Consider the following 21,362-nt stretch of genomic DNA (forward strand, 5'->3'; position numbering starts at 1 on the left):
TGTTGTATTAGCCAAGAGACACTTCCCATACAGAACTGTTACATTCGTTTAATTTGTTCAAGTTTAAAATTTGCATTTAATGAAGAAAATTTGTTCCCTTCCTGTTTGTGTGTGCTTTATGACCAAAACTACAGGCTGTGACCACAGGTTTTCCACACCAGTTTGGAGGATTTAATTCATTAATCTTAGTGGAAGATATATGTAAATCCATGCACCCTATACTCATAGCCTACACACAATTGTAATAAACTTTGTACAGAATACACCTTGTGAAGTATCACTTGAAAACTAGTAACTTGCTGGTCAATAATATCATATTGAAATGTATATTGCAACATTATATGTAAAGTTATGAATATAAAGTAAAGTTACGATGGAAATGTCTTTACCAGACAAGTCTAGGGAGGGGTAAACCTGTTTCTTAAAGACAAAAGACAAGCTGATGCCTCTAGCCAGATGTCAAAGTTTACTGACATTCAGTTATCAAGTGGCCATTCTTTGGCAAGGAAGGGGAGCAGGAATAGATCAGTCAGCATTTTAGAAGACAACATGGAACCTCTTTCACTAGGAGACTCCATATCTCCATCCGCACAGCAGGCAGGAACTTGATCTAGAGGTAACGCTCAAGAAAATCCATTTCAAGGGGTTACTGAACTACAAAAGCGAAGGGCAAAAACACCCCAAGTATTCTCTCTCTCTCTCTCTCTTTCACTTCAGATGACAAAGAAACCAGCCCTTCAGACTTTGAGAGCAGATCCTGACTTGAGAATTTGATGCCCCTGTGTTGCTGGGAACATGCGGTAAGAATTTTAACTTGAAACAAGTCTAGTTTGTTAAGTTTCAGTTACTAGGAAGCATTTTATCTTTATTTCTCTTGTAACCATTTCTGACTTCAATGCCTTATACCTGTACTCACTTAAAAATCTATATCTTTGCAGATAAATAAACTTGTTTTATTCTTTAATCAAAACTAATTCAGTGTTGTGTTTAAACCGAATCGTTTGGTAACTCCAATTAAAGCAGCAAACCTTTCCACTGATCCCTTACAGGGGCAATGGACCTCTAATATCTATCCAGGAAAGAACCAGCCAGTGCAGAATACACATTTTGGGGGAAAATCCAGGACTTGGAGCATGCTGGGATCATCCTGGAGGTAGTGATCAAGGCTGCTGGAAACCAGAGTGTGGCTGATGTGTAGATGACAGGCTGCTGGGGTCAGAACTGCTGGACCAGGACTGTAGCTATACACAGACACATCCTTTGTGAGAGGCCCATGTTGGAAGCTACAGCCACAAAGAATAGTGAGGAACCCAAGTTGCAGGGCAGGTGGTGTCACAACCCCTTCAGTATATTCCACTTTTACCCCCTTCTTCCACATTTTCTCAGAAATAAATGCCTTTCATGTGAAAAAGCACTATGAGAGGAAACCATATCCTTTTTAGACAAAGAGTGTTACAAAAAGAGTGCTAGTCAAGTTTTAAATGTAAGGTCTGTAGTTCTTGATATTTTCTTATGGAGAGAAACTCCTAATGATTCAGAAGCCTTGCAAATGGATTCATAATTTTGTACACCACCACGTTATAGTCAGACAAGTCACTACCAGATTAACTGAATACACTACAAGGAGTACAGCTCCCTCAGCTGAATGTGTCAGTAATATCTCTTCTTAAAATAAGACTGCCTGTCACTTAAGTCAGCCTATTTACCTAGGTACCGATCTGACCCCTATTACTGTAGTATCTGAATGTTCCATATACTTCAGTTCACATTTTCGCAAGCAGATCACCCGATTCTGGAACAATACGCTGTGATCCTTATTTGCTTAAGCACTCCTCAGCCATCATCTTGGCTAGTGCTAGTCTATTATGACTGTTATGTGCAGGAGACAATTCAAGATATCCAAATCTTGTGGACGAGAACAGAGTCATTTACAGCTGGAAAAGCAATCCCTTATAGTAAAGGGTCCAGTCAAGTTTTTCACATGCTATCAATAGAATGAAAAAGGTGAGTAACAGCTAATAGTTTTTACAAAATATTCAAACTGCACCATTCAGAGTGCTTTCCGAGTAGAGTATTTAAGAATTTATCTTTCTAAGAAAATCTCTGGCTTTTTTATAGGATGCAATTTGATCAAGTATTATCTTAAATGACGGCATGGAGAATGAGAAAATGTGGCACATACCTTTTGTTTGTTGTAGTGTTTAAACATTCTTATACAGTGTTCAATGATGAACAAAAGATAAATGCCGGCAAGAGCTACGAGCCCTTTCAATACTGCATCATATTTTTCCAGAAAACTTTCATTTCCTGTTCCATGCCCATGGAAATGTCCATGAGAATGTCTGTGCTCGTGAATATGACCGTGGTCCTCATGGTGACTGTGGTTATGGCCTCCTTGCGACTATTAGGGGGGGGGAAAAAAAAGCACAGTGTGAATTTGCAATTTCAGTAAACTGAAGTGACTTCAGGTCCATATGACGTGTGATGTGCTGCTAAAAAAAAAAAATACTACCAAAAACCCATTAAAAAAAAAAAAAGTCTCTTTCCTTCAGAAAAGGTCCATCAAATATAGTAACTGTTTCATTGAAAGACCTGCCTTCAATGGCTACCAATAGAAACATTCCCCTAGAGAGGTTTCAGCAAGGCAGTTAGACGGACAGACTTCAGCTCCTTTGTACCATTCAGGTATGAAGCAAACTAACTGTAAATCTGGCCCTACTCATTAACTAAGGGCATGGCTACACTTACAACTTCAAAGCGCTGCTGCGGAAGTGCTCTCTCGGCAGTGCTTTGAAGTGCGAGTGTGGTCACGGCGCCAGCGCTGGGAAAGAGCTCTCCCAGCGCTGCAGGTACTCCACCTCCCCGTGGGGACTAGCTTACAGCACTGGGAGCTGTGCTCCCAGCGCTGGGGCACTGTTTACACTGGCGCTTTACAGAACTGTAACTTGCTGCGCTTAGGGGTGTGTTTTTCCACACTCCTGAGCGAGAAAGTTGCAGCGCTGTAAAGCGCCAGTGTAGCCCAGGCCTAAGCTTAAAATAACCAGTTAACATACAAGAGTCGATTATCCTTACAGTTCCTGCATCATTAGCAGCAATAACAATCCAACAACTTTAGCTCTAACCCAAAACACACTTCCAAAAACTCTTATCAACACATACATCCCTAGAACATGTATATCATGGATTATGCAAAGTAAACAATATGTGAACTTTATAGTCCAGGGCCAAAGAAATTCATAGAATACATTCTCTCCGTTTTCTCATTTCAAATAAATGTCAATATCCTGCAACTCATTCAAACTGCATTTTCCTTGGATTTATGAGCAATTTCCTGGTAATACTCCTGAGGAGTTAGATTTTCTGCAACATATAAACCCAAACAAAATAAGGACAGGGCACAGTTTATAACAAAAAAGATCCAAAACCAGGTTTACATCCTTGTTACTAAAAGCACATACAAAAAATATTCAGTTGGGAACTGGTAACTTGTGACCCACCCTCATGAGTTTTCAAACCAGAATCCTCCCAAAGTACCTTTCCAAAATTTCGGAAACCAGAAGTTTCAAGAAGAAACAAAAATAGAAGGTCTACAACATTTATCATGCGTATTGAAAAATTCAGCACACTCTTGATACTTCAGTAGTTTTAACACTCCCATGTTTTTTAAAGAAACACACAGAGGTCAAATTAACTTAACAAAATGCTACTTTAAAATTTCCTTTACAGTCCCAATCTACAGCCCAACCAATGAGCATAACAAATAATCAGTGTTGATGTTAATATTGAATAGTCCTCTAGGAATTTTAAAACCTATGTGTGGGAGTGGTACTTACATGTGGCAACAGATGGAGTAGTGCATCTCCACTCAGTGTTCCAACGGCAAGAGCAACCAGGAAGGTTAGAAGGAATCTGAAGCACCCTTGGTTAATGATGGGTATCAAGATCACACCTAGCAAGGAGAGCAGGCTAATGACAGTGATAGAAATGATACCACAAAGCCAGGCTGTAGGAGGGAAAAAATTAATACAGAATGGTTTATCAACAGAACATGAAGACAACTCCTATAAGTGATGAATGACATTCTATTAACTGATAAGAAAGTGATCTGTCAACCTAAATTGTGCCTTTATAAACGTCCAAAATGCTTAAAAATGTAAGATGTAAGCCCATACAGAATCATTATAGTTAAGCATCTATCACTATTTCTCATTACAAACTCAAGTTTTCAGGGCTTTTATAATTTGTCTATTAAAACCTTTTAAACAATGTTTTCACTTTTCTGAGAAAGTTTTAGGGCAAATTCTATTCTCACCCCAAGCACTGTAGATTATATTGGGGCAAGAAATCAGAATTTAGCCCCTGATTTGTTTAGCAAGCAGTTAATTCTTTGTGGACTAGAGACTTTTTGCATTTACAAAAGTAGTGAGAATTTGATAATCTATTTTACTGCAATATTTTAACATGGAAAGAAATAAAATCTTGTATTTATTCCCTTTATCTTTAGTTACACAGGTAAACAGTGTTCAAAGGTTTATTTCAACAATAAAACATGCTAGAGGGCATTAAAGAAGCCAATTTGCTAGGAGAGCACTAGACTTCAGTTATTCTTCCTAATGCAGAGTTGCAAAAGCTTGGTTCTCTAGTCCATTAATTAAACATATAAAAACACAGGGGAGCAGAAAGATAGTAAGCTAAAAGAAATGAGGCTATGTTTTATGGACATTTCCTACCTGCCACTAATTTTAACAAGATTTTTATCCAAGATTTGTGTGGAATAGAGAGACACCTCCTCTGCCAGGTGATGGTTGCTCCTTATCTGACACACTATTTTTATATATACAATTTTCAGCTATGAAAAAGAAACAAGGCCCAGCCTTTGAGGGAGAAAATTTAAAAGTTAACTCTAATCCCACTCCCAAAATTAAAAGCTATTTGCCAGCAACAAAGATGCCAGGAAAGCTTCAAGATGTACATAAGACAAAAGTACTAAAAAAAAAAAAAAAAAAAAAAAAAAAAAAAAGGGAAGAAAATGGGGTTATTAAATTGCTGAAATGGAAATTTGCTTTTAAGGGAATTATATCCTTTGACTCCCTACCCCCTCTCCTCACCTACAGGTCATCCCCCAGAATAACTGATATATCTTTGTTTCAATTTGTTCAAATTGAGAGGAATCCCAGCCACTCCTGAATTCATCTTTTAACTAAAAGCAGACTACACTTGATTACATTTTAGGGAGGGAATGAAGATGGAAAGACAGGACTAGGAGTATAGGGAGAGAAGGAAATGTTCTGCACAATTACCAGACCAGCACTTGACAGCAGATGGTGCTGATGCAGTGTCTTCTGCACCAGAGCTAGTGGTGGGGTGATGAGTGAAATCCATTGAGGTCCTCCTCCCTTAGCCCTTCAGGCTTGGGAAAAGAAAGGGCCCGGACTTCACCCTCTCTTGACTAGCAGCCACAGGAGGAAGGTTTCATCATTCCTTTCACTGCTGATGGATATATCCCAGAGGTGATGTGGGGGGGAAGGGGTCACATCACATACACACCCCACTGCATGGTTACATGGTGTGGCCAGGCCCTCCCCCCTGCCAGGAGAGGCAGAGGAACTGCTAGGAGGTCCATAGAGGGGCCATGGCTTTCCAGGAGGAGAGGAGCAGCCAGGGAGGCATGACTTGAGCTGTTTCAGGGTCATGCCTCCCCTGTCAGCAAGCACAGGGCATCTGTGATCCAGCCCTTCACTAGAGCCATTCTTGTAACATTTACATAATCTTGACTTTTTTACCTTTGAGTTTGTTTTGATAAGTTAATAGCTGCTATCCTAGAACAGCTTTTTCTGTATTCCAGAGTGCATGCTCATTCCTTATATTGTGCAAATAAAAATTGTAATTGTAATAGATGTTACACCCTCACCCACTCCCTTATCTCAGTTCAAAGAACATTATTAAGGCTGAAAAGTCAAGCACTCAGCAGTAAGGAAATCCTAGAATTAAGGTTGTCTGTGCAACCTTAATTTGGCCCCCCTTGCATGTACACATGATAAGTTTTCACTGGGTAAACTAGTAGTATTAACTGAAAGACAGGAAATACAAAGTTGCGGCAAGAAGGAAAATGGATCTCCTATGGAGTTACATAACCAATTACTAAGAGCAAAAGAAAGGGCTGAAAAGCATCTCTAAGGGCTTGGCTACACTGGAGAGTTGCAGCGCTGGTGATGGGGTTACAGCGCTGCAACTCACTCTGTGTCCACACTTGCCAAGCACAGCCAGCGCTGCAACTCCCCGGCTATTCCAGCGATTCCAGCGCTGGTCATCAAGTGTGGCCACCAAAAGCGCTTTTATTGGCCTCCAGGATATTAGGCGGTATCCCAGCATACCTTTTCAGCCACTCTGTTCATCGTTTTGCACTCCACTGCCCTGGGCTCAGGTGACTCGCCCTTTAAATGCCCCGGGAATTTTAAAAATCCCCTTTCTGTTTGCTCAGCCAGGTGTGGAGTGCAATCAATCAGTGACCATGCCTCCACGCCCCAAACGAGCCCCAGCATAGAACACTTCCGAGCTGCAGGACCTCATCAGTGTTTGGGGTGAGGAAGCTGTGCAGTCACAGCTGCGCTCCAGCCGTAGAAATTATGATACCTATGGCCAGATATCAAAGTCCATGCTCCAAAGGGGCCATGAACGGGACGCACTGCAGTGCAGGGTTAAAGTAAAAGAGCTGCGGAGTGCCTATTGCAAAGCCCATGAGGGAAACCGCCGCTCAGGAGCTGCCCCCATGACCTGCCGTTTTTACAAGGAGCTGGATGCCATACTTGGGTGTGACCCCACTGCCAATCCGAGGACCATGATGGAGAGTTCAGAGCAGGGAGAAGAGGGGGAGGGTGTAGAGGAAGCCGAGAGTGAGGCTACTGGGGTGGAGGGAGACACCTCGGAGTCCCAGGAGGCATGCATCCAGGAGCTCTTCTCAAGCCAGGAGGAAGCTAGCCAGTCGCAGCAGCTGGAACTTGCTGGTGAAGAAGAGGGAGAGGAGCAGGTTCCTAGTAAGCAGCTTTTATTTTAAGGATGGAAATGTTTTGGGAGAGGAGGAAGGAGGGGTGGGGGTTATGGCTGCATGCATGCATGCCTAGATGTGGAATAGCCCATTGATTTGGTCTATCACGTCTCTGTAATCGGCCTCGGTAATCTCTTCAAAAGTTTCAGCCAGAGCGTGGGCAATGCGCTTGCGCAAGTTTATAGAGAGAGCCACCGTGGTCCTTGTCCCAGTCAGGCTAACGCGTCCGCGCCACTGTGCCGCGAGGAATGGGGGGACCATTGTTGCACACAGGCGAGCTGCATAGGGACCAGGGCGGAATCCACATTGCTGTAGAAGGCCCTCCCTCTCTTCCCAGGTAACACGCAGCAGTGATATATCTGGCAGTAGAAAATCCTGTTGAAAACGTAGGGACGGTGTTCAGTGCAGGTCCCCCCCAGCTGCTCTCTGCTTTCCCCAATGGACAGAAACCCCAGTGAGCCCTGACTCAAGCAGCTCCCCTTCTCAAGCAGCTCCCCTTCCCAGGTGAGTCGCGGCAGAAACACTCACCCAATTACTCACCATGTCTTCGCTGCTGTGGCCTCACTGTGCTATGTTTGCTATGTGTAAATGATGCTACAAATAGTCTACCAACTCCTTCTCTGTGATAATAAACAATGCAGCCTCTGTATTAAATGTTTCTATTTCTGTTTTTTTTAAGTGTCCTTGAATCCTATCTGCTGAAAGACTACAGAACTTGAGGCGTAAACCAAGGAAAAGCAAAGAAGATTTGGTGAAAGCAGTTATGAATCAGTATGCCAGAGAGAATAAGAGGCTGCAGAACTGGAGAGAGAAAATGCATCAGTGGAGGGAAACACAAAGCAGGAGAAAGGAATTGGCTACCAAGAAAAGCACAAAGCAGCTGATAAGCCTCCTGGCGCACCAAACGGACTGTATGCAGTCTCTCGTAGCCATGCAGGCAGATCAGTACTGTGCTAATCCACTCCCCTCCCAAAGTTCTCTCCCTTGTGCCCCAGTGTTTGCTCAAAACCCCTTTCTCCAGCAGCGTGGTTCTTACCACCACCAGCTGCCCCCAACACCTGTACGTTTACCTACCAGCCCTGAGAACTACGACCCTTACCCTATGCACTCAACCCCCATCACCATGCAGCATATTAATCCTGACGTGCAGCAGGCATTGCACAGCAATCCAGGCAGGACATATTCAAACCTCTGAATGTACAGTTCAGCACCCTACCCCCCCTGCCCTTTTATATACTGTATTTTGAATAAATGATTTCTTGGCTTTCAAAACATTTTTTATTATTGCAGAAAGTGAAAAATACTGTACCCCAAGGGAAAAACAGGCACTGCAAATCATTGTAACTACTGCACTTCACACCCGTGCAAGGCACCAAACATTACTGTTGGCTTTCAGCCTCAAATTGCTCCCTTAAGGCATCCCTAATCCTGGAAGCCCTGTGCTGGGCCTCTCAAGTAGCCCTGCTCTCTGGCTGTGCAAATTCAGCCTCTAGACGTTGAACCTCGGAGGTCCATTCCTTACTGAATGTTTCACCCTTCTCTTCACAAATATTATGGAGGGCACAGCACACGGATATAACAGCGGGGATGCTGCTTTCCCCCAAGTCTAGCTTCCCATAAAGACACCTCCAGTGTCCCTTTAAATGGTCAAAAGCACACTCCACAGTCATTCTGCACCGGCTCAGCCTGTAGTTGAACCGGTCCTTGCTCCTGTCAAGCTTCCCTGTATACGGTTTCATGAGCCACAGCATTAAGGGGTAAGCAGGGTCTCCGAGGATCACAATGGGCATTTTGACGTCCCCTGCTGTGATCTTGCAGTCTGGGAAAGAAGTCCCGGCCTGCAGCTTCCTGAACAGGGCACTGTTCAGAAAGATGCGTGCATCATGCACCTTTCCAGGCCATCCTGTGTAAATGTCAGTGAAATGCCCACGGTGATCCACAAGCGCTTGGAGAACCACAGAGCAATACCCCTTCCGATTAATGTACTCGGATGTCAGGTGGAGTGGTGCCAGAATAGGAATATGCATCCCATCTATCGCCCCTCCACAGTTAGGAAAACCCATTTGTGCAAAGCCATCCACAATGTCCTGCACATTCCCCAGAGTCACGGTTCTTCTTAGCAGGATGCGATTAATGGCCCTGCAAACTTGCATCAACACTATTCCAACGGTCGACTTTCCCACTCCAAACTGGTTCACGACCGATCGGTAGCTGTCTGGAGTTGCCATCTTCCAGATTGCAACAGCCATCCGCTTCTCCACTGGCAGGGCAGCTCTCAATCTCGTGTTCTTGTGCCGCAGGGTGGGGGCGAGCTCCTCACACAGTCCCATGAAAGTGGCTTTTCTCATCCGAAAAAGTTCTGCAGCCACTGCTCGTCATCCCAGACTTGCAGGACGATGTGATCCCACCACTCAGTGCTCATTTCCCGAGCCCAAAGGCGGCGTTCCACGGTGCTGAGCACGTCCGTTACTGCCACAAGCAATTTAGTGTCTTGCGCGTCAGGCGAATCAAAATCATTGTCTGACTCCTCACTGTCACTTTGGAGCTGAAGGAATAGCTCAACTACCAAACGTGATGTGCTGGCAACATTCATCAGCAAGGTCCTCAGCAGCTCGGGCTCCATTTCTAACAGAAATCGAGCTGCAGACTCACAATGGCGCCAAACTGCTGGGATGTGTAGCAATGCACCACGGAGCATTGGGACAGGAAGCGGAATGACTCGCACCCTTCCGTCCCCTTCCCACAACGCCAAAATGGGACGAGGTGCTCTGTGGGATAGCTGCCCACAATGCACCACTCCCAACAGCGCTGCAAATGCTGCAAATGTGGCCACACTGCAGCGTTGGTAGCTGTCAGTGTGGCCACACTGCAGCGCTGTCCCTACACAGCTGTACGAACACAGCTGTAACTCCCAGCGCTGCACAAATGTAAGTGTAGCCATACCCTAAGACATACTCCTAGTGCTAGTCTCACTCTCACCACACTGAATGAGACAACAGAAGACAAACAGAAAGCTTCACATTATTATCTAATCAAGCTGCCCTGCCTCAAGCCCAAACGGTTTTACAAATGACAAAGGAGTTTGTTTTCAGACAACTGCAAACCAGCAATTCACAGACCATTACATTCAACTGGCAAAATGTTTTATTTGCATTCAAGATATCAGATGCCATAAGAAGTGCTAAATGTTTGCAATAAGCTTCACTTATTTTGCAAATTAGGTCACTCAAAATGGTAAAGGTCTTCAAGCTTAGTTATTCATCAGCTCTCTTTCTTATTATTGAAATAGAAAATACTTTCTTTCAAAAAGAAGCGCTCATCTATGGAAGCTTTGTAATTTGCTTGGCTCAAAGCATGTATAAGATGACAGTTTTCCACACTGTTTCAACATTTTAATTGGTAGAAAATGCTTAGCGGCTTTTTCACAAACCCTCCTGATAATTAAGCTAGGGTCAACTCTGACTAAAATGAGCCTACCTTGTGAAACAAACAATCTGCTACCATACCCACCATATAGCACATTTGGTTTATAGCAATCTTTGAACAAAGTTAATGAGGTAGTAGCTGTGTCACTATGGGAGATTTATACAGAACAAGTTAACCTTTCTTAATGATGCTGCAGTCATTAAAAATAATGACTAGAAGGGCATCCTTCCCAACAATTATTAACATCTATCAGGACATAATTAATACAAGCTTGATTTTTTTTACCATTCTAATAAGCACCTGCAATCAACTAACCAATATTCACTACCAGTAACTGTGAAAAAGTGGGAATAATCTGTAACATTTTTATAATCCTAAACATGCCTCAGTTTCCCTGTGCATTGCTACCATGTGAGTGCAAAAGCATTAACACTGAACAGCACAGAAGACAGTAGGTGTGTTGGTGTCTGGATGGAATGAATAGAATCATTAAGTAACTGGCTGAAACCAACCCAAATCAACTGAGTCCAGCATGACAAACGGAAGCCCCAAGGACTGAACAATGAACACCTAAAAAGAGGAAACTCCAGCAGGTGGGACATGCAAACTGAGCTGGAGAACAAGGCATCAGGTGACTGGAAGAAGGGTAGTCCTTTTGGAGGAACTCAGTGACACAGACCGGAGACAACGAAGGGAGACACAGGGACAGAGCCAGGAATGGAATCCATTACAGGTTGGCTGGGTCACCATGGTACTGGCTTGGCCAGGATGGACTACAGCTTAACTTTTGCCTCTCTGCGCCAACCTAAGGACTTTCAGATTCTGTGGACAGGTGACTAATAAAATGGCTACCATGTTCTGGGTGGCTGACAGTACTTCTAAGTAAAATTAAGCCTCATTCTCAAATGTTAGGATTTAATTCTGACATTTGAGACTTCTATCGCAAGATCATGAGTGAGGATTAATTTTACACAGAAATTGCAACTCTCATATTCAATTTGTGAGATCTGGCATATCTGTAGCCCAGACCCTGTGACTGACAATATCTTTATTTTCAAAACAAAGGCAATTTCCCTCAATTTTTTTTAAGATGATAATTATGCCTACTGGAAATACTACAGTTCCATTAGACTATATGGGTAATGGCCACAGTAAACCCTAATTAAAAAGACAATCCTTGTTAGGACATCAAAACAACAGATTACAACTTTAAAGTATTTTTAAGTTTAAAAACCATTAGAAAAGGGCTACTTAGCTTACCTTCAAAAAAAGGGAAGAAAAGCCTATATTGTTTTTTTCTCAAGGTAAAGTGAAGAATTTAAAAAAAATGCCTTTGAGAAATCTCATTGGGGAATTCTCCAACATGTATTACAAAAACATCAGCAGTGAAATGAAATGAAAAACATTTTATTTTGATACTATGAAATGCTATTAAATCACAGAAGTGTAAAATGTAACCAGAAACCATCAATTAAATTCTCTCAGCTTGCTTAAATCAAAATTGTCAATTTTGCAAAATAAGATCAATGCTAGAACTGAAGTGGAAGGAGAGGTTACTTTCCTTGTACAGTACCTCGAGTTCTTTGAGATGTGTCCCCCTATGTGTGCACCACATCAGGGTGTGCATACGCCTGTACGCTACTGATCAGAGATTTTCCCATCAGCAGTGTTCACCAGACCGCACATGTACCCTAGACACTCTCGTGCCCCGATATGAGGGTATATTGGGGGGGGAGGGGGAGAGGGGCTTTATCATGGCAGCAGGAGAACACAGCTGCACTCCAGCCACATTTCCTCTCAACTGCTACTTCCCCTAAGTCTGAGAGTGTATTTATCTCAATTTTAATTTACAAAACAAGATCACTTGTCAAGTTTCAACCATTCTTTTACTGTGATAATTAAGTCATATGAATTGATATTAAAATAAAATGAAACACTAATTAAAAAAAACAAAAAAAACACTGAATTCCCTATGTACGGATTTATCTTTTTTCTGAGTTTGTATAGCACTTAGCACAGTGGGGTCCTGGTCCATGACCGGGGCTTGCAGGCACTATGATAATACAAATCAAATAAATAACAGTCATAACATTCTCTAAGAGCATATGGATACTATCTTACCTGATGCACCTATTTTATCCTTATTCGTAGCTGCTTCACTTTTATCTTTCTTCAAGTCTTCAACCAGCAAATTATCGTAATGCTCAATACAAAGTCTTCTGTCAATCTGATACAGCAATGCAGGGCACAGGTACGTGAACAAGTCAGGAGATATTGGGGAGTTGGTTCCAAGACCATAGTACCACAGTAGTTGAGTGACATTTAAACACTGAAAGCAATTTAAGCAACAAATTAAATATGTAGTAGTGATTTCACTAAAGAATATGCAGCTGTAGAAAATTAAAGAGTTTGTTTGCTGCTTAGAAATTCATTCTGAAGGTTTGCACAGAAAAGGGAGAAATGTTGACCAATAACACATCACCTTTGAAACACAGAAGTATACTAAACCGGGGGGGGGGAAGAAGCTATGAAACTATACATAAATATACAGACTCCAATGTTCAGCAGTACTTAATGTCACTGAAAATAAATGTCATTTTTCAATTATATGGGGAGATCAATGAAAAGCAGCAGTACAAACAATGCCTGCCATAGGGAAGAGACAGCATAACCCTGAAATAAGAATCCTATCATTTCTCAACTCCCCGCTGCATGTTTGGTGTTTTCACTTTAAATGTAATCCTAAAATTGATTATGCAGTCCATATTGCATTGTACTCTTTAGTACTTTAAATCAATACAATTTTTTTTGCGAGTTAAAGGAGAAAGATTAACATCAAGGATTAATGGGAATGAATAGTTAATGGCCTTTGGAGAGAGGTAAAGAAGCAAAAATGAAAATGGGAAGGAGCATGAAGAGACAACTATACACTATATAGTATAGAACAGGGGTCAGCAACCTTTCAGAAGTGGTGTGCCGAGTCTTCATTTATTCACTCTAATTTAAGGTTTTGCGTGCCAGTAATACTGTTTTTTAGAAGGTCTCTCTCTTTAAGTCTATATACTATATAACTAAACTAGTGTTGTATTGTAAAATAAACAAGGTTTTCAAAATGTTTAAGAAGCTTCATTTAAAATGAAATTAAAATGTTGATCTTATGCCGCCGGCCTGCTCATCCCGCTGCCGGTCTGGCGTTCTGTTCACCTAGGCCGGCAGCGGGCTGAGCGGGGCCTACGGCCAGGACCCCAGCTGGCAAGGGTCTGGCAGCCAGAACCCCAGACCAGTAGCGGGCTGTGTGGGGCCGGCGGCCAGGATCCCAGACCGGCAGCGGACTGAGCCGCTCAGCCCACTGCCGCTCAGGGGTCCCGGCCACCGGCTCCTGCCAGCCGGGATCCCGGCTGCCGGATCCGCTCAGCCCGCTGCAGTCCTAGGGTCCCGGGGCTGCCCACATACAGTGCGTACCTACCTTCTCCCTGGTTCTGGCCCTTTCTCTTCCTCTCTCTGCACTGAGCTGAGGATGGGAGTAAACTGAGGACAGGGCTGGAGGTGAAGGAGCTAGAATGAGGGAGGGGGCTCAGGGTTGGGGCAGGAGGTTTGGGAGTGGGGCATTTACCTGGGCATCTCCCATTTGATGCGAGGGGAGTAGGTGGGAATGTGGGGGGGGGTGCAGCAGCTCCCGTTTGGTGCTCAGGGTGGAGGTGGAGATGTTGGGGGTGCATGTGGGGGCTGGTATGGGGGGGGCGCAAGAGTCAGGGCAGAGGGCTGGAGGCATGTGAAGGGGGTGCAGGTGTCAGGGCAGAGGAGGGGCTGGATATGTGTGGGGGTGCCAGAGTCATGGCTAGGGTCGTGGGGGTGTGTGTGAAGGAGTCAAGCAGAGAGTTGGGTGTGTATGAGGGACGTACAGGCCTCAGGGCAGGGGTCTGGGTGGGAGGGGGGCAGGGCTCGGGGCAGAGGGCTGGGTGTGTATGAGAGAGGTACAGGGCTCAGGGCAGGGGCCTGGGGGGTGGCAGGGCTCAGGGCAGTGGGCTGGGTGTCTGTGGAGGGGGTAAGGGTTCAGAGCAGAGTGACTGCCCCCCTCAGAACCTCCAACTCCCCTGCTCCTTGTCCCTGACTACCCCCTCCTGGGACCCCTGCCCCTAACTGCTCCCCCCCCCGGACCCCATGCCGTATCTAAGCCTCCCGGCTCCTTGTCCCGACTGCCCCCCAGGACTCTACCCCCTACCTGTCCCCTGACTGCCCCCAACCCTTATCCACACCCCCGCCCCCAGACAGACCCTTGGGACTCCCATGCCTATCCAAGTGCTCCCTGCCCCCTGATAGGACCCCAGAACTTCCGACCCATACAACCCCCCTGCTCTCTGCCTGCCCAACCCCTCTCCACCCCCCTGCCTTCTGACAGGACCCCCAGAACTCCGACTCATTCACTCCCCTAGCTCCTTGTCCCCTGACCACCCCCTCCAGAGACTCCCCCACCCTAACTGCACCCCCTAGGCCCCTCCTTGCTCCCTGTCCCGACTGCCCTGATCTCTATCCACCCCTCGCTCCCTGACAGACCCCGGGACTCCCATGCCCCATCCAACCCCCCTGCTCCCTGACTGCCCCCTCCAGAGACCCCCACCTCTAACCACACCCCCGGGATCCCACCCCCTATGCAACTCACCCTGCTCCCTGTCCTGACTGCCCCCATCCCTTATCCAACACCCCTGGCCCCCGACTCCTTACCATGAGGGTCCAAGCAGAGTGCGCAGCCCCGCCCTTCAGAGCACTGTGCACATGGCAGCCTGGCTCCAGTTGAGCGGGGAGTGTGTCTGCCTCCCCACGGAGCCAAACACTGTCCCACAGGAGTGTGCAGCCCCAGCACCCAGAGCACTGTGCGCACTGTGGCAGGGCTCAAAGGAAGGGGGAAGGAGCCGGTGGCTTGCTCCGCTCAGCCGGATGCTCGGGCCCGGGAGTGCGGACCCCGCAGCTTGCCGCGCCGGGAGAGTGGGGGCATTTGCCCACCCCGTGCGCATGCCTATGCTTCTGTTCCCTGCCCCCGCAGTGGGAGTGGAGGGCAGAGGAGAGTGGGCCAGGCTGGACAGGATTTTTAATGGCACGCTGGAATCCTGGCAGGCAGCAGTGTGCCATTAAAAATCGGCTCGCATGCCGTCTTTGGCACACGTGTCACAGGTTGCCGACTCCTGGTATAGAAGCTAGACTTTATTTAGTGATACATTTACTTCACTTCATCCGCCATAGTTTATGACCATAAAGATTGAAATTGGGAACATGTTGAGGAGAGACTGAAAAGCATCTATGTCAAAAAGGTCTTTGAAAATCATTACAGATGTAAGAGGTTTAGGAGGAGATGTAAAATGATATTTATGAAACCTGTATAAGAAAAAATAATTCTAAATATATGAAATGTAACATACTTAGCATGAAGATTTAGGATATTTGAAGCATCTCATAAATGTGGAGTCAGAGGAGATAAGAGTAAAGACAAAACGGGGGATGGAAAATCATGCAGTTGAGCTAAAACTATAGTAGTAAACTTATTAGTGCTTTTATACTGTTACTTAGATTGTGTTTAACAGTCATACTCATTTATTAGTACTAGTTTTGTCTGTAAGTACTACTCTTCTTACAGTGTCACAATAATAATTGTGTGCATACCAGTTCTGGTTTATACTCACCTCTTCACGTTGAAGTTCATCCTCACTGTGATCCTTGTGACTATGCGTTGAAAAGATGTTTCTTACACTAATCTGTTTACGAGGCGCTTCACGCTTGCTTGTATGGCGATGTCCATCCTCGTTACCAGGAGTAGGATCTTGGTGTCTATGACCGGTGGCCTGGTCATTATGGTGTACATGTGAGTGAGATGCATCGTCTACATGATCATGTTTATTAACATGATTGTGCTTATGTTGATCACCTGGATCATGGTCTTGAGCAAAATCTTGTGCAGTATCTACTGATGTCTCACTGAATTTCTTTCCCTTTCGCCTGTTCTTACGTGTCTGTAGTTTTCTCTCAGGTTGTTCTTGGGTAGTGTTTGTCTCTGTTGAAGGTTCATGACTTGGCTCTCCATGTTCACTCTGACTGACTGAATCATTATGAGTATGATGAGTACCATTATGGTCAAGGTGATGATGATGATGGTGGTGGTGATGGTGGCGGCGGCGATTGTTGTCACGAACACGCTTAATGGCAGGTTTCACCGATGACTCTATCGTGTCTTTTTCAGGGTCACATTTATAGTTTCTCTTTGTAGATATACCATTCACAGTTTGGTTTTCTGGACCTGACTGGCTACGAGAATGAGGATGGTTATGAGAATGAGAATGCTTTCCTTCTTGTACTTCTAAAGCATCCAAGTGCGAAACATGATCATGGCCAACATCCTCATGATTAATCTCCACTACTTTTAACTCTCCAAGACCAAGGCTTGTTAGCAGTTTTTCAAGACCAAAAAATGACAATCTTCCATTTTGACCATAATGGATAAAAAGTTTTTCAATGTAGTATTTTTGTTTATTTTCAGCTTCCAGCACTGAAAGTCTACTTGGTGAGGATTCTGCTCCTCCATTCTGGAGACATGGTGCCTCCGAGATCTGACAGTCATTATGGTTGTGTACATGGCTCTCTCTAGGGCCATGGCCATCTTCATGGCAATGGTTGCATTGATGAAAGATAAATGTCAGCAAACAAATGAAGCAAAATTTTGAGTGCATGTGTACCTTCATGTCTGTTTCCTATGAAAAACACAAAAGAAAAACACTTAAAATGAAAAAAACAAAAGCTAATTAAATATTTCCAATGCAACCATCTCTATACCTGTATGTAAATCTTAAAAGCTTTAAATCAATAAAATTATGAAAAACAAACAAAACACCCACAAACACCCACACACTCTAGTATTTTCTATGAAAGCCTCTGCTCATGCATGTATTTATATTTGTGGAGCCTACTTTGTTATAGGCTATTTGAAAACTAATATATAGCAGAAATTAAAAGTCTTTATACTGTCCATACAGTGATGAGGTTTCAAGAAAAATATCTGCATTTAAATAATGAAAAATGACAAAAACAGTAATTATATTGCACATATTTATGAATGCACCTCTATACCATAGCACCTTCGAATCACAGGATATGTTTCACTGTCATTTATGAGGATACATGGGGCACCCACCAGCATAGATACAAAATTGTATGCAACCACGGTGATCATTTTAGTTGAGAGTGCCCACAGAATAATTTAGCCAGGAGGTCCTGGTAAACCTTGGTCATGAGCCTTATAGCACTGACACAGAAGTCCCAGTTCTGTTCTGCCTTATTCTAAGAAAGGAAAAGTACTGCTGAAAGCTTCCATGCCCATAGAAGGAGTGTGGCGAATAGGAGTTCTGACAGTTGAGTTTTCCACCGTCTAGTTGCAGAACATAAAGACATGCCTGGCCAGAGCATAATGCAGCAAACACTGAAGATATTCTTCTGGTGACCTTCTGCAGAGCATACATGTGCACAGAAATCCCTGAAAAATCCCCACTCCCAGCCCCACAGACATGAAAGGTGAAGATTCAACCTCATGAGAGCTTCCAGTGGCTCCAGCTTTAGAAGCAAAAAATTTGACATAATGCCAGTCTACCTACAACCATAGGGTTTGAAGGAAATGTGTGAGGAAGATGCTTCTGCATTAGAATGGGATTCCAGATTTTGGTTCTAATAAAATTTTATTAAGAACTTCATAATAAATTGTAGTCGGAATTTTATAAAACAACTGTTCCATCACCTGTCTAGAATGATATGTTCTGTCATTTAATCAAATACTCATCAATTTTTAAGTCATTTGGTCAAATGCCCAGAACCACCTCCAGCAACCCTTAGAGAGGAACAATCTGTCTTCTGATCCCATCCCTGCACTGGGACGAATCTGACCCACGGAGATCAAATCTGTCAATAAGATGGGTAATTTTCACATAGCCAACTTTCTGACTCATAGAATCATTTAAAAGTGTCATTAATGCCCTATATATACACACTCATCTATTTAAGGTTTTGTATTGGTGTCCACCATAATGATGTCCAAGCACTTTCTCAGGTTAACATGCTGGCAAAAGTGATGCCTCTGGCAGGCTTCTTTGGCTCTTCTGCCCTCTCCATTTACAGAAAGCTCTGCTTGGAGTATTCGTTTTGGGGAAGAATTGAGGGGCCACAGTCGTGGGAAGAAATAAGTTGTTATAAATGTTATTCTGGGTATAGTGGTGTCAAGGTATTTTTCCCCCAGTATGAACTTTAGTGTCCAAAAGTGGAGACCTGCATGGACCCTTCTAAGCTTAATACCTAGCTTAGATCTGATAGCGCTGCCACCAGCCAAAATATAGTGTTTGGCACACTTTCTGTTCCTCCAAAACCTTCCCTGTGGAACCCAAGACCCAAACCCCATGGGTCTTAAAACAAGGAGAAATAAACCATGCCCCCTCCTTTCCCCCTCCCAGACTTTCCCGTCCCTGGGTTACCCTGAGAAGCTACACTGATCCAAACTCCTTGGTTCTTAAAACAGAGAGGAATTAACCTTCCCCCCTCCCCTTTCCCCCCACCAATCCCTGGTGAGTTCAGACCCAAACCCCTTGGGTCTTAAACAAAGAAAAAAATCAATCAGGTTCTTAAAAAAAAAGCTTTTAATTAAAGAAAGAAAAAAGTAAAAATTATTTCTGTAAAATCAGGATGAAAAATGTTTACAGGGTATTCAGATTCACACAGCCTAGAGGGACTCCCTCCCCCCCCAGCCTGAGATTCAAAGTTACAGCAAACAGAGGTAAAAATCCTTCCAGCAAAATCACATTCACAAGTTAAGAAAACAAACATAAGACTAATCCGCCTTTTCTAGCTAGTACTTACTATTTTGAACATGAGAGACTGGTTCAGAAAGATTGGAGAAAGACCTGGTTGCACGTCTGGTCCCTCTTAGTTCCAAGAGCGAACAACGAACAAAACAAAAAAGCACAAACAAAGACTTCCCTCCACCAAGATTTGAAAGTATCTTGTCCCCCCATTGGTCCTCTGGTCAGGTGTCAGCCAGGTTCACTGAGCTTCTTAACCCTTTACAGGTAAAAGAGACATTAACCCTTAACCATCTGTTTATGACAAGTGGAAAGGTTTTTTCAACGAGGAAGGCTTGCAGTATGGTCACATTTTGTGTTATGTGATTTCCTTGAGAAGCTCATTTCAGAGTTGCGATCCTTTAACCAAGAAAGCTTTACCTCTGGCTCTCACCTGCTTCATTCTGGACTTTGTAATCTGCTTTGAGCCAGAAAAGCACAAGTGTATCTGAGTGGGCTAGATCCTCAGGTGAGGTAAATGAGCATAGCTCCACTGATTTAAATGGATTTACACCAGCTAATGATCTGGCCCAATCCCGCTAATGTAGTCAAGACCTGTTAAATTTGAAGATTAGATCCAAGGTCTTGATCAGGCAGCAAAGGCAGGCATGGAGCCAATAGAGGGAATGGAGGACAAGGAAAGATGAAAAGAGGCGGGGAATCACATTCTGCTCAAGCTGGAGTCTTTGCAAAAATAAAAACAAAGCCCTCAATAATTATTTGTTTTGAAAATTTAATATACAGCTGAAGATAATGTCTAACAAAGAATAGCCTGTTTAAGTCTATTAATGCAGAAGGCTCTTTGTGATTAGTATTTTTTTCTTGTTTACAATCAGAGTCCGTCTATCTATTAAAGCACAAAGGGATATCAAAACTCTCCCTTTTCTTTAAAATATGATCAAAACTAAAATATTCCTACAAGGAAATTCACATCTAAAGCATGATCATAATCCTTTCCCCAGCCTTGTGACCTTTTTCATGTGACTATCACATACAGTGCTACTAATACATGATGCAAGTCATGCATCTCTAATGGTGGTGGTTAGTATTGACTAGTACCTTATTCAGAGAACATAAACAGTTTAAGTGTCCTGTGATCATAACATGATGCCAATATAAGCTCACCAAATCACTCATGTAAATCTGCTTCATTTCTGAAGTTCCAGCACCTGGCATTAACAACCATAAAATTATTTAAAATCAGGATCAATAAATATTCAATTGAAAAATAAAACTCCTAATGTACATAATATAAATACTTCAAGTCTCAATACATGGACAAGAGGAGCTTACAAGTCTCAAGCATAAAAACATGATTATTTATTCTGTTTCAAAATTTTCAGTCTATTTACAGCAGCAGCTGTCAATTTTTTTTTAAATTATGTTTTTACCATCACGCCCTATTTTTATCAAAGAAAATATGCTCCGATCCCAGCTTCTATACGCCCCCACAATAGTTATATGTTCATATGTATAAAATGCTATAATACTAAAGTATGTATAAATTCTAACACATTTCAATGGGATGGAGGGTTTTGTCTGTGCACCTAGCTTATTCCAACAAGGAAAAATTGACTGAAACTGGTCTGCAAATCTCCCCAGGAGTATAAGTGCACAAGATGGGGCGGGAGGAGGAGGAGAGGAAGAACAGATTGGAAGAAAGAATAGGCTTAAGAAGCTCAATGGAGAGTTCCTGTCTGAGTCCTTGGACACCTCCAAAACAGACATATTATTAACACTGATTGCAAAGTTACAACTTATGATTCAGACTGACTTGAACTAAAATAGGTTCAGAATAAAATAAAATTTGGTTTCCATCACCTATCCTAGAGTACAGGAATGTAACAAGTGATTACGTGTTAGGCATCCCCCACAGAGTAGGCTTACCCTCCCTAGTTTTGTATTGGCAATGACACCCTAGGCTGCGTCCTCTGGGTAGAGGTTCTAAATTGTTCAGTACAGGATTCTTCAAGCAACTTTTTTATGATTAAGTCCCTAGGCTCCACAGTAAAAATGATTTGTTATGA

At 43.5% G+C, this 21,362-nt stretch overlaps 1 protein-coding gene across 6 annotated transcripts in view; it reads right to left on the reverse strand.

The window, feature by feature from the left end:
* SLC39A10 (solute carrier family 39 member 10) overlaps positions 1–21,362 on the reverse strand; it is a 64,425-nt gene that overhangs the window by 23,133 nt on the left and 19,930 nt on the right. For 4 of the 6 annotated variants that reach the window (XM_030579242.1, XM_030579243.1, XM_030579247.1 and 1 more), the window contains exons 2-5: positions 16,147–17,208; positions 12,593–12,800; positions 3,834–4,003; positions 2,183–2,401 (exon numbers count right to left, since the gene is read on the reverse strand). In XM_030579242.1, coding sequence (XP_030435102.1) covers positions 2,183–2,401; positions 3,834–4,003; positions 12,593–12,800; positions 16,147–17,208 — 1,659 coding nt within the window. Of the gene's footprint in view, positions 1–2,182; positions 2,402–3,833; positions 4,004–12,592; positions 12,801–16,146; positions 17,209–19,354; positions 19,375–21,362 lie in introns of those variants that run through there. The other 2 variants (XM_030579245.1, XM_030579244.1) reach the window with 2 other exon arrangements.

Source organism: Gopherus evgoodei, chromosome 11, assembly GCF_007399415.2.
Source record: "Gopherus evgoodei ecotype Sinaloan lineage chromosome 11, rGopEvg1_v1.p, whole genome shotgun sequence".
In the NCBI taxonomy this organism is placed as follows: Eukaryota; Metazoa; Chordata; order Testudines; family Testudinidae; genus Gopherus; species Gopherus evgoodei.